At 37.8% G+C, this 13557-nt stretch overlaps 1 protein-coding gene across 1 annotated transcript; it reads left to right on the forward strand.

Moving 5' to 3' along the window:
* Nucleotides 1-7141: 7141 nt before the first annotated feature.
* On the forward strand, nt 7142-12600 carry LOC102224566 (myosin light chain 1, skeletal muscle isoform). The gene is made up of 6 exons (XM_005800713.2): nt 7142-7381; nt 8030-8057; nt 9644-9787; nt 10279-10452; nt 10545-10622; nt 12053-12600. The coding sequence occupies exons 1-6, from the start codon at nt 7256-7258 to the stop codon at nt 12079-12081; spliced, it is 579 nt and encodes a 192-aa protein (XP_005800770.1). The 5' UTR covers nt 7142-7255; the 3' UTR covers nt 12082-12600.
* Nucleotides 12601-13557: the final 957 nt, after the last annotated feature.

A 13557-nucleotide genomic window follows, 5' to 3' on the forward strand; every position in this document is an offset into this window, starting at 1 on the left:
TGAGTACTACAATCAAATAAAAAATAGCTAGTTGGTTGTGTTCTCTTGAGAATGTACAACTCTTACTTGCAATATATATGAAAATCGCAGAAGCAGCAGATAACACTGGAGATCTACACTGGCTACAAAAGGGAGAGTAGTGGTGTCATTTTGCATGCTGCACATAGTAGAGGCTTTAACAGCTTTACAGTCAGCCTGACACCTTTATTGAAATGTTTCTTTAGGTAACATATTGTCTTTGAAATTACGTAATGATGGAGGCAGAGTGCTATAGCGCAGTCTCAATATAAAATGTTGTCTATGCAGGTGACTTTTGACAATGAAAAGAGTTGGTAAAGTATCTTTAGTGAGATTTTTTATGTAGAGGAGGTACGTTTTTTGAAGTATTCAACAAAGGTTTGCAAAGCTCAAATGGTTAATTATGAAGTAGAACGTACCAATTACGTTACGTAAAAAACATGAGAAGCCTGTGAAACACACACTGTAGCCTTTTATTGCTGTGAGGCCCATCATTAGATGCCCTCCAAAATCTGGAGCTCTGTAACAAGGTCCAGTGTGTGTCCTCGGCAGAGGGATCCCACATTGTCTGCAGTCTCAAGTGTGAATTTCACGTGGTGACCGAGCTTATGGGAGGACTTAAATAGGCAGACAGGCACCCTTGCTATTCTCTCTGTGCCAGGTTTCCAAACAAAGTCTTGGTCGTTGGATGACTGAAATAAAATATGAAATGGTCTCAAGGTTATATATGAATGAATGGATGGATGGAATATTCCTATATAAGGTTATATATAGGAATTATAATATTTGCATAGATTAGGGCATGACTAATAAGTTCAAAGACACTGGCCTTTATTCTGAGCCCCAACAACTGTACTTGTCCATTGTCTATGAAGCTGTAGGTAATTTACTATATGAAAAACCTGCTGACTTCAGATACCTGTATGAATCAGAATTGAATATATGCTTAAAATGTTATATTTTTTTATGTCTAATTTATGTTTAGAAATTATTGTTTTGGGAAACAATGTGCTTACATTCTTGTCATGGGTGGATGGATGGATGGATGGATGGATGGATGGATGGATGGATGGATGGATGGATGGATGGATGGATGGATGGATGGAACTATTGTTTAATAAACAAGTAAATATCCCACATGAAAGAAGGCAGACAAAGCATTTTTGGTGCCTTTGTTCATCTATCCATGGTATTATTTGGTGACCCTTGTAGGAAAGAGCATTGGGTTGCTTTGTTTAGGCTTGTGTCCATCTAATCCCATTGAGGGACCTTTTAGAGTGTGGGCCACAGAGCCTGCATCAGCCCCTTTAAGGAGCCAGGGCCTCGACTCTTAGAAATCCCAAGAAACTTCACACCTCAATTCAGGTCCTATAAATAGGCACCATCTGTCCCCACAGGCTCAGTTACAGCCTCATTCCTTTTGGCACAGCCACAGAGTATCGGGAAGGAAGCACTCAGGGTTTAAAAAGGAGGAGGCAGTGCATGGGACCAAAGTCCAAATTCTACTCTAGTCATCACACATGGCTCAGGGACCAGTGCAGAATGCCTTCCGGCAGAGGAAGTATGCTTATGTGCTTAACCTATCCATTCTGAACAACAAATTTCTTAATGTTAGCAAAATGTCAGTGACCAGAGAGGTTATATCATCTTTAGAATCTCACACCACACTGCACTCATCGCATGATTTCTCTTGAGCTCAAGTTCTTCACATTTCATTAATCATGCTTAACGCAGGAGTGCTCCCAGGGCCAGGACAGGTGCTGCATGTTGAAATCAAAACCTGTGTTTTTGCTCCTTCACAAAATCCTGAGGGCACCTTTCACTGTTTCATGGTTGAAGTGTTACTCCTTATGCTTGCAACACTGCCAATGGGATTCCCATACGGAAATTTGAATACAAAATACTTTAAACTGCATAATTGAACAGGTCTCAACACTTCACTCTAAGCTTCCATTACTGAGTGAGACTCATAGTCCTGTTCAAATGTTAGGAATGAAATTATAGAATGTGTTACATTCACATCTCACCTACCCAAGGGCAAAGCCTCACCCAAAGCATCCTGTTTTGATAAACACTCTTTCTGCAATTATAAGCTTCAAAACCTACCAATCAAAAAGCACCTGATGAAAATCTGTCTTTGCTTGCCATGACATACTTTATATTCATTTGTTATTGGGTTGGCTGCAGAACCTAAGCAGTATTCTGTTGTCCAACAGAGATTCTATCTAAACGCTGTCAATGATTTCTAGTGCATGTGGTAATAAGCACTTGTTTGTGGTTTCTGATATGGGCAAAAGAAGCTTCAACATGTGCGCCTGATAAATAAAAAAATAAGTTCACTCTCATTTGAGTCTTGATTTATTTTTGCCATTGGTTATTGGTTTCATATTTAGTCAATGGAGCATTGGTTGGCAAGGAATCTAAAGAGTATATGTTGATCTCTAATTGAATACTCAGAGTGGTTAAAGGTTCAACGGGATGCCGTCATGATTTAGTCTAAAACTTTTAACTGAACAAGAATGAATGGCCTAATGAATAAAGTTGTCTCTCATATTGGTATAATTAATCTGCGTGATTTATTTAGTAATATCCAAAACCACACTTGTGGTGTTGCTTCACTGAGACTGTTTGAAAATATTTCTTTAAAATCAGCAATTATCTGAGCTTGTCTTATCAGAACCAACATTAAAACTATGTCTTAAAGGTAGTTTTGCAGGAGGATGGATGCCAGATAGTTTAATAAATATTGTGAGCACAAACTGCAATGTGAAGTAAACATACAATGTGGACTCACTGGTGGATCATAGTTCCTCTAAAGATAAATAAAATCCTGTTCAGATTTGATGTCAAAAATTAAGTTGGCCTACTGACAGATCAGATTGCCTAATAAGGATCATCAGCTGTGTAGAAACTCACATCTAAGAGCTCCACTGAGTGTCTCCATCATTGCCCTAACTAGGATATTTATTTACAGCTATGTTTCACCGACTTAGCTGCCACTGTCCATAACAGACCTCACCTCTTTTGTGTAGCTTCATATATTATACTGTATATTCACAAATATCTGATATTTGTGAATATAGGGCAAGTGTATTGAGCTCTACTTGGTGCTCAAAACCAACCAAACCAAATACTTGCAGGTTTGGTTTGGCTATAAAAAACTATTGTTAAAATGTGTAATTTAGATTAGAATTACCAAGTTGGGGCACCACCTTATTATCAGGAAATAATAGTTTTCAGTCTCAAACAGCATGGCATTATATAATGCCGTGCATTCTGGGATTCAGAGTTTTCTACCAGACTCTTCATTATTTGTGTGTAGTTTAGTTCATCATGGATCAGGTCCCAATATATTCTTGCAAGGGGTTAAAACCAATGTCAACCAATGTTAAAACCAATTTGCATTTTTCAACTCCCAGGTATCACTAATATCTATGACATCATCTGTTGGTCTAAATTTTCCACTTGAATGTTCAAAACAATCTCAACAACCCTGTTCAAACCCTGAACAGGGTCTTTCCTTCATAATTATTTACTCCTCTCTTACCTCTCGAATTGTTCCTGCTATTTTCAAAAATGTTATCATTCCTATACTAAAAAAAACTGGCTAAGATGCCAACAATTACAACAATCTTTATCCCATCTCTAATTTACCTTTTATCTCAAAAGTACTCAAAAAAAAACTTTATCTCTCAAGTTCACTCCCAATTAACTCACAATAACCTTTATGAACAATTCCTGTCTGGTTTCCGACCATGAACAGAACTGAAACTAGCCTCATAAAAATCAACAACAATCTGTTGATAGCTACAGATTTTGGTCTATGGTCTCTCAGTTTGTTCAAATAGTTTTTTCAAAGTTTAGAGAAAAGAAGAAGCACTGACCCTGCACTTTGAAAGCCTCTCAATGGGATTTGATGAACAATGGCCTAAACAAAGCAACTTAGAAAATAAGGGTATTTATATAGAAATACAGAAAATAAGGGTATTTTCCATGTGGGTCACTAATAGTTTTCAAAGTAAAAGTAACAAACAAATGGCAAATTAAGTTAAAATGTCCCAAAAGATTTCAGTTTGTTGATGTTAACCAGAAAAGAGGAGAATTGCTATTTTCTTGTCTATTCTTCATTAAAATAAAATATTAACATTTAAATCAGGACATATGTCATAGTTATGGAAAGCATGCATTGTTTGGGTTTTTATTTTAAAAAAAAACAAAAAAACAACATCACACAAATATGGACTTTTGTGTCCAAAATTCAAATGGGACATATAAACCTAAGTATTGTCAAGAAAAGTATTAACAAAGTAATTGCAGAATCCAAGAAACAGCCAATCTTCAAATAAACACAAGTAGAAAATGTTACTTGAAAGAAAATCTATAAATAGAAACCATTATAAACTTTAGTGATTTTTTTTCTAATGTAGACTCTGAACAGGAGAAGATCCTGATGATAACCCCGCCCATTTGTCCAAATCTGTCAAACATGACGCTGCATTTCTTCAGGTCAACCACAACAAGCACGACAAGCCTGAAATAGATCAGATGAGTGGGCAGACATGTTAAACACAGATTTTTACTTCATTCATAAGAGTAAAAACATTAAAACAAACAAAAAAAAACATGATGGCAGTTACCGATAAAGGACAGCAAACATGATATTATTAGAAGAAAACAAAAGGCAGAAAAGGGAAACCTATCTGTTCTACTGTCTGTTGGTTGGTGTGGTTTAAAAAACTTTTTCAAAGCTGCTGCAGTTGCAGAAACAAAATGTAAGTTTCATTATTCATGTATGTGTCTTGGGTGTATTTTATGAAGTTTATAGAGGTGCAGGATTTAATATAATGCCTTTGGGTGTGCAACTTGCGAAGCCGGGGAAAGCAATCCATATGATGAAGGAGTTTTATGTTTTTCCCCAAACGTTATATCTTTGAGAAAACACATTTAAAAAAAAAAAAAAAAATGATAGAGTTTTATCCATTGTCCAAAATCACCACATAACTTCTACCTTAGAAAGCCACCTGAAATCCAATACTGTCATATAATGAAAACCAATGAAAGTCATTAAGCATTATTACACTTTGAACTGTAGTTTCATTCCTCTTTTTCATGTCATTTGTCATTTCAAACCCTAAAAAGTATTTTAGGCCTTTTGCAAACAGAAGCCTGTTGTTTTACTTAAATATCTGAGTTCATGTCTCCAGTATGGGAATTTTAAAGAAGCTTTCCAATGATAATGGATAAGTATAGCTGTATATTTAGATACAGGAGGATTGCCTTTATTCACTAATGTGATGTTTTATGTGCTAGTCTGTAACAGGATATTTAAATGCATCTATAAACCTTCTTGAATTACAGAAGTTAAATAATGTGTAAATAAAGGTTAGTGACGTTAATTTTATTATTTGTTGTTGGAGTCACGTTATTGAACTGGAAACAATCACAAACGGGATTTTAGTTACTTTTATGTTTTCTGGGTATTTTTCAAACTTTCAAACAACAGAACATAGTGATGTTTGTCAACACAAACATTTTTGTTCTCTTTCTCCATTCCATAAGCTGACCTGGTACCACATCTTAATAAAGCTCAGCTCCATCAACATCCTGTTGAATCCATTAAGCTTCTATAGTGGAGCTGAGATTGGACTGCAGCACAGGTGCAAGCTCTGGGGCTGGGTTTCTATAGGGGGCGGGAGGAAAGGGAACTTAGACACAGAAGACGCAGTAGAGAGCCAGGGGTGAGCCAGGATGACAGCTGAGGGACTGGGCTTTCTCCCGCTTACCCTCATGAAGATGGGGTCAGCAAAAGCAAGTGGGTGGGTGTGTGCTGGCCAAGGGGTGGTAGAGTAAGAGGATTTCATGAACTTCCTTCGTCACCGGCCTCCCCCCGTCTTGATGGTGGGGGCAGGGCTCCACTACTGGGGCTAAGAGACAGATATAGATGAGAATTAAGGAGACAGAATTTGCACTCTTGGCCTTGTCTCTCTTACTGGCACCAGCAGCTGAATGCTGCTCCACATCTCAGTCTCTGTGCTTCTACGTCACATACACCCTAAGGCTGTTGGTGACGCTCACAGAGGTCCTGTTCTGCCAAGTGGTCACAGTCAGTGCGCACAAATAAACAGCTGATCATTATCAGAGCCAAAAGATTCAGTCGATAGCAAAAGTATTCACACCCCATTAACTTTTTCACAATTTGTCATGGAACAACCAAAAAACTAATGCATTTTAGGTGATAGCAAAAAGGCACATCACCATGATATGGAATGAAAATTACATAAGGATTTCAAAGGTTGCTGTGCCTTCAATTAACTCAATTGCTTCATTCAACCTATGAGAAGTTGCCAAAGTCTTGACATCATCATCTGGGGCTTTTCCTCATTTATTTTTAAAGAGAAGACATTCATAAATAAATCTCTGACACATTCTTTCATTGTTGTGGCATTTAGGGAAAAATAAATATTCTTTAAAATTATCAGAATAAATATTCTTTATTCTTTCAATAAATATGTTTATTGGAGATGACGTAAAACAACAGAAATTAGCTTTAATATAACTGAAGAGAGTGAGAAAAAACATGTTTAACTGTCTTTTTATTCCGTGTTGAAATCTGATTGAAACACGGAATAAAACACGATTGAAGCATCTCAGCTGCCTTTGACATAAGAGGGCATTTTGGTATCACTTATGTGCTAATTATCATTAATGATAACTAATGATAATTAGTTATCATTATAATGATAACTAATTATTCAGATCTGTGTTGGCATAGTGTTAATGGTGTAATGTCCTTAACAGGAGGGGATGTCCCAAATCAACTCTTGCTCAAGGCCCCATACAACCTTGGGCCAGCCCTGACTGAGCGCGCGATGAAACAACACCTGCTTAAAATTGTCTTTAACAAACACTTTATGCATGCAGGTAACCTTTTCAACCGTGTGCAGTGTGTTTGTGATGAGAGGAATGGATAAACCTTCTCTGGCCTGCAGTCTTATATTCCATGTTAAGAGAGAAGCCCATCACTCTCTCACACACCCTCCCCTTCGCCATCCAATCCTCAGACGAGGACAGAATCGGCGGGGGTCACACGGAGAATAGCCCGATATATATACGCCCAAACAGGGATTTCTTCCTCTGAGTCTCCTCCATTCTGTGCTGCACTCCTTGTGTGCCACCCGGACCGGAAATTGTGAGTGCTTCAGGGGAAAAGGTAGTTGCTTTTTAACTATAAGCAGAAATGGCTCCCAAGAAGGACCCTAAAGCTCCCGCCAAGAAGGCCGAACCTGCACCTGCACCCGCACCGGCAGCCGAGCCAGCGCCTGCGCCCGCAGCGGCCCCCGCTGTTGACCTGTCTTCCGTCAAGGTACCATGACAATGAACGCATGACCTGATATGCAGCGGGAAAGATTAGAGTGGGGTGCACATGGTTTGGGATGAGCAGCAACTTCAGTTTTCAACTAAGGATTGCATTACATATTTGTCTGCAGTGGTTAATAAAACGTTTTTATTTGTAACATAGGCAACATTATCCTTGATACTTTTGAATATTAAGCATTCTGAGTAATTTCATGGTTAGGCTTATTTTAGTCAAACGATTGATGCATTCACAATAATTTAAGCAAGTTTATGAAAAGATCTTGAGAACAATTTGAGGTTTAGGTTTAAAGGAACATTCTCACAGCTATGAATGGGGGTGCAAGGAATAAGCAGAACCATGGATAGTTTTAGACCACACCCAGCTGTTTCCGGATTGGACTCAGGGTGATGAATAATGCCTGATGGCAATCCACAGCGTCTCCAAATGTGGACATCCTAATGTGGCTAAAGATGGACTCCCGCAGATCAAGTGCAATCACATGGCAAAAAATAAATAAAACATATTATGGCAGCTGGGGAAAAAAATATTGTTTTATGGGAATTAATTTGTGCATGGATGATTTCATTAAAAAAAGCTTTCATGTCATGTATGTGCTTTTGAAACTTACACTATTGCTTTTTATTTGGCTTGTAGATTGAATTCAGCGCAGACCAGGTTGATGGTAAGTAAACTTCTGCCCAATTTTGCAGCCACAAGGCAGAATATCACATTGTAAACAGTTCATGTTATCAAAAACTCTGATCTGTCTCAGATTTCACTTCACCTACTAGTAAGTCAATCTGTCACTATCTTAAATCTTCAACGCTTGACAGATTAGTTAACGGAAAAACTTTTGAATGAGAATAAGTCAAAGCAAACCTGTAGAAGAATTGGCAGCAGGTGTTACAATATTTGTGACAGGTGGTCACCCCAATCATTTCTGTGTTTTGCCATTCCACAGAAATACCACATGCCAAGTGAAAAAGAGAATGCTTACTATATGTAGTTAATCTCTCAAAAACATATTTTAACTATTCATCCAATTTGTGCAGCAAACACATGTGTAATTTTGAAACTAAATTCAAGTCTTTTGAGTAAACACATTGTGTTATAATGTATACTGTGGGAATCAACAGGTTTTGTAAGAAGAAATGTAAATAAGTCTCTTTAAAATAAAATGAATAACTTCTGGTGCTAAACCTCTGCGTAACAATTGAATTTTAACCTACAGCTGTAGAACAGCAAACAAAAATAATAAGTTAGTGTCAAAAAGATTACTAGTTCATAAAGCACAGAACTCATTAATGACCAGTGAACTCTGGTATGCTAAATCAACTTAAGATGTTTCTGTGTCTTGATATCTGCTTCTTTTATTATACTATCTCCAGATCTTTTTAAATGAAACTGCTCAGAAAGAGTACCAGCCACAGGAAGGATAAAGAAATGCTATGACTTTGACAAAAAGAAGCACCTGCAGGCTGCTAGTCAGCAATGGTCACCACAGGACTACTCTACGAGGCTGGCTGCCTGCTTGTTATACTAAAGTCAGCACTCCCTTCTTTTACTCTGCTCTCACCCACAGAGGGCCTTGCCTTTAAAAGGAGGGGCTCATGTTCTCAGCTATGTTTATCAATTCCAAGGTGGTCTTTTAAAAGAGCCCCTCTGTGACAGAAGGAGACAGCTGAGACAGAAATAGTGTGAGGGGTGATGGAGCTCGGCAGCAGTCGGTCCATTCAGCCAGCAACACTGCAGCCTCGTTGGACGTCTTGCACTTGTGCTTTTCCCTTGTCAGTTAGCAGTGTAACTACTTCCACCTGCTGGTAGTTTTGCAACAGTTGCACTTTTTGAGAAATAAACCACTGATAAAAACACATCACATTTAAACTGATTTTAAAGCATTAAAAGCTTCAGAAATTTAATAACTAGACAGATAATTACATTCTAAAAACAACTAAAATTACTTGACAATATGATTGAAGAAAAACGTCCAAAATACACAACACTTTCACATTAATAAAAACATGGTTGCAGAAACCATATAAAATGATGCCACTCTTACAAATGTCTCCTGTATTTACTGTCGCTGAGTAGTTTAAAACTTTTAGGAGATAGAAATTTTAAGGCATGCAAGATAAAAACTCCACATAGTAAAATTTGGGTATTAAAAACTCCAAAAGCTCCTCCACACATACGCAAAATAGCTCATGATTTAAACAAATACACTGGACCATTTAGATGATGATATTCTGTTCTCACTGCATTGAACAGACTACAGAGAGGCCTTCGGCTTGTTTGACAGGGTGGGTGACAACAAGGTGGCGTACAACCAGATCGCTGACATCATGCGCGCTCTGGGACAGAACCCCACCAACAAGGAAGTCAACAAACTGCTGGGAAATCCCACACCTGATGGTAAGAGAACCATTCACTAACTCAAGTTTTGTGTTTTCATTTTATATTATTAGTATTATATGAAATCTCCTCTCTTTTAAGCTTTGTACCATGATATAATGTTATTCCCTCATCAAAAACATACCTGGAATGTTGCCTTAATTTTTTCATGCATTTTTTCCAGAGTCAAGTTTATTTGACAGCAGATGTTAATGGAAAACTATAAAGTTTATTTCTATTGAATTACTGCAAAGAGCAGCATCTTTGTGACACCAGGTTTCCAAAAATACTTACTTTAACACTTTAGTACATCTTTTCATGGCTACTAATTGCTGTGCAGGTCAGTTGGTTGAGAAAGCACAGTGATTATATACTAATGTGTTTTGCAAAAAATAAAAGCAGGTTTGTGAGTTTGTGTGCAGGAGGAAAGCACATGATATCTAGCTGAATATTCAGCTGCTTGAGGTATACTAGTGAAATATCTATTGTATTTTTTATTTCTTCTTCCACAGACATGGCCAACAAGAGAGTAGAGTTTGAAGGTTTCTTGCCCATGCTTCAGACAATCATCAACAGCCCAAACAAGGCAGGATTTGAGGACTATGTTGAGGGTCTGCGTGTCTTTGACAAGGAGGGAAACGGCACAGTCATGGGCGCTGAGCTCCGTATTGTCCTGTCAACACTTGGTAAGTTTGAACTGGGCCCTGGGGATTTACATGGCAGTCCCCATGCTACTTTATGTGTTTTCAACACTGAATGTGTTCTGTGACCCCTGCAGGAGAGAAGATGACTGAGGCTGAAATTGATGCCCTTATGGCAGGACAGGAGGATGAGAATGGCTGCATCAACTATGAGGGTGAGCCAAAAATTACCCTAACACTATTTCTGCTACTATTACTTCTACTACAGAACTGAGCTACACAGTGGAACTATTTTAAACCAGATAGTTAATCCTTTAAATGTTGCGTTATTTCTTACTTGGCATCTGCATTAAGTACAAATGCGAAATAGTCAGTCAAAGAGGTGCCAAGACCAAAGCAGCTTTCTGCTGACTAAAAACAAGACCAGCAACTCCTCTCTCAAAAACATAATAGTGTTTTTTTGTAAATGTTAGTTTATGAACCTTTAAGCTGTCATAACAATAGCATTATACTGTTGTTTACAATGAGGTCAATCATTACGTTTTAGATGAGAGGTGATGTGTAGGACTGCCAACTCTCCTGTTTTAGCCAGGACTGGCCAAAAAAGAGACCCATTTGGATTGTTCTGCCTTCTTTGTCCATTTGTTGCCATCTGATGGCAACAAATGGACAAATGGATCACATCTGAAATCACAGATGTTTAGTTTTATCAGTTGAGGCCTCTCCCTGTCACTTGTAAGATGAAAGGTTACTGTCTGGTCTATGCAAGCACACACTAAAACATCAACTTACTTAAATGAAATAATAGTGCAGCTAAACCAAACAGTTTGCAAACATCATATGGGTTAAAGCTTTCAGCAATGACTCAGTTGAACATATTTTTGCAGCTTATGTTAGGAGTTTTTGATTTGCCTTAAAAATGAGATTGACTTAAAGCATAAACAGAATAAAAGAAGATTGTTCGAATTCGCTTACCGCAGCAAAATATCTCGTGTGTACTATTACATTTATGTTTTTCATTATCAGCATGTTCTATTTACAGTCTGTGTTTTATATAGGGAAACACTGGTGACACACCACCTCCCACTTCACCACATAGATAATGTTTGGGTTCTCTGCAAAAGAAATTACCTAAAGCAACAGGGTTTTAAGTTTTATGGTCCATAAAATATTGTTTGTATGAGTCATGATGACATCTTTGAATTGAAGGTGTTTTAAGGTGATGGAAGTCTGCTTTTTCCTGACCTAGCCATTACCTTCAGCCTCTGGAAGTAATTAATCTACATTTATATTAAATGGAGATGCCAAAGGAGTTATTTACTGCAGGTAAAATATTAATTTCTTATAACCCATTAGCAAAACCTCACTTCCAAAATCCTGAACTATCCCTTTAAATGTACTTTCAGTCTCCCTCTACTGCTCATAAAATAGAACGCATTCTTATGACATGACTACCTTAATGTTTGAGACAGAAGGTCATTGAACATTCTTGAAGTCTGATACGGTGTTACTGTGTCTGCGGTGCTTGCTACACCATCATGTGGTATTACTAGTTCATTAACTTATGTCATGTTGTCAGTTTTTGTCTCCTCATTAATTTTTCTACTCTGTTCTTTCTGTATATTACCCTGGTCTTCATCTGCAGCCTTTGTCAAGCACATCATGTCTGTGTAAGGACCCTGCCACTGCGGTGGTGAACATCGACTAGTGCAGACGACCCCATGGTGTCGCGACATCTACTCGCTGTTTCCTGAATCATCTTGTGGAAGCAGGGAGAACAAAGGACTAAGAGATGTCATTTCCTGAACCCTGTTTTGTTAAATCATACGGTTTTTTCTCTTTCGTCCAAATGGTGCTTTATTATTATTTTTCATTTCTCTCTTCCTCCTCCTGCTACTTGGAAAGCAGTAACGATTGCAGACGAAGTGATTCTTCCTTCATCTTCATTCAGGTCCCGTGGTCTCATTGGAGTTTTTGTTATTACAGAGGAACAGTGATGGAGGGGGAGGTGGAATACAAATGACCATTTCCTCCCACTCATTGTTTGGCTGGCTGTCTATCTGCCATGTAGGTGACTGGTTTGGCCCAGGACTGGCCATCAAAATAAATCCACCCTTCACTCAACCCATCCCTGAGTCTTAAGCTATTGTATCCTCTGCCATTTCACAATAAACTTTTCACACTCCCATTTTATTCCAGAATATTTGCCTCTATTTTTATGCAATTTCTAATAATATTCTTCTAGTGAGCTACTCACCAAAGTTTAAGGTGCTGCATTTAAAAGTCTTGGAGAAATAGATGCACATATTGAACTGATTATCATCTAATTTTAAGTGTGTGTATAAGCAAAGTAATGTTTGTATGACACACTTTTTTGGTATAGTAATTTTTTCAGCCTACAGATGCCCTTAAAGGTAACTCTGACCAAAAATGTCTTTTTATATGAATAATTTCGATAGTGCCATTACATTTTCCGTCTTCTAAGTTTGAAGCAACATTTGGTAGTCAGAGTAAACCTTAGTTCTAGAAGTAAAGTTAAGAAGAACAGAAGAACAACATATGATGGGGAATTGATGCTTCAAAATGGAATTTTTCTGTTTATAATGTATCAAAAACACTATGTTTGGCATAAAAACAATGCAGCTCACCCAGAACACTCACTGTGAAACATGATGATGGTAGCATCATGCTGTTGGGATGCTTTTCTTCCTCAGGAGGAACAAGATAGCAGGTCAAATCTGATGAGAAGATGGATGGAGATAAATATAGTGCAAACATCACATCAAACGCTGAAAATAAGAGACTGGAGAAAGTTCAGCCTTCCAGAAAAAAATTAATAACTATAGAGCCAGAGCTGAAGCTTAAAGTTTTACATCAAAGCATATTAAGGGGTTAGAAAGCCTCAGCTAAAGTCCAGACTAAAAACCAAATGATAACCTGTGGCAAGACAAAATGTGCAAAACTTTAAAAGGGTTTACTTTAGCAAAGCACTGTATAACACAAAAAAACCCATTATCAAACAAGTCAATCAATCAATGCAGTGTATTGGGTTACTTATTGTAAATAAATAAACCTCTGCATAATTATTGTTGTGTACTTCTAACTATGTCAACATATTTTTGATCATTTGAAAAGAAAACAAGAAGCGTG

Source organism: Xiphophorus maculatus, chromosome 7 (assembly GCF_002775205.1).
Source record: "Xiphophorus maculatus strain JP 163 A chromosome 7, X_maculatus-5.0-male, whole genome shotgun sequence".
Lineage (NCBI taxonomy): Eukaryota > Metazoa > Chordata > Actinopteri > Cyprinodontiformes > Poeciliidae > Xiphophorus > Xiphophorus maculatus.

Bases quoted from the DNA above. Each gene is read 5' to 3' on its own strand.
- LOC102224566 (XM_005800713.2), top strand. From the start codon at position 7,256: ATGGCTCCCAAGAAGGACCCTAAAGCTCCCGCCAAGAAGGCCGAACCT. The intron at 8,058-9,643 runs GTAAGTAAACTT...TGCATTGAACAG, and splicing joins CAGCGCAGACCAGGTTGATG to ACTACAGAGAGGCCTTCGGC. The intron at 10,623-12,052 runs GTGAGCCAAAAA...CTTCATCTGCAG, and splicing joins TGGCTGCATCAACTATGAGG to CCTTTGTCAAGCACATCATG.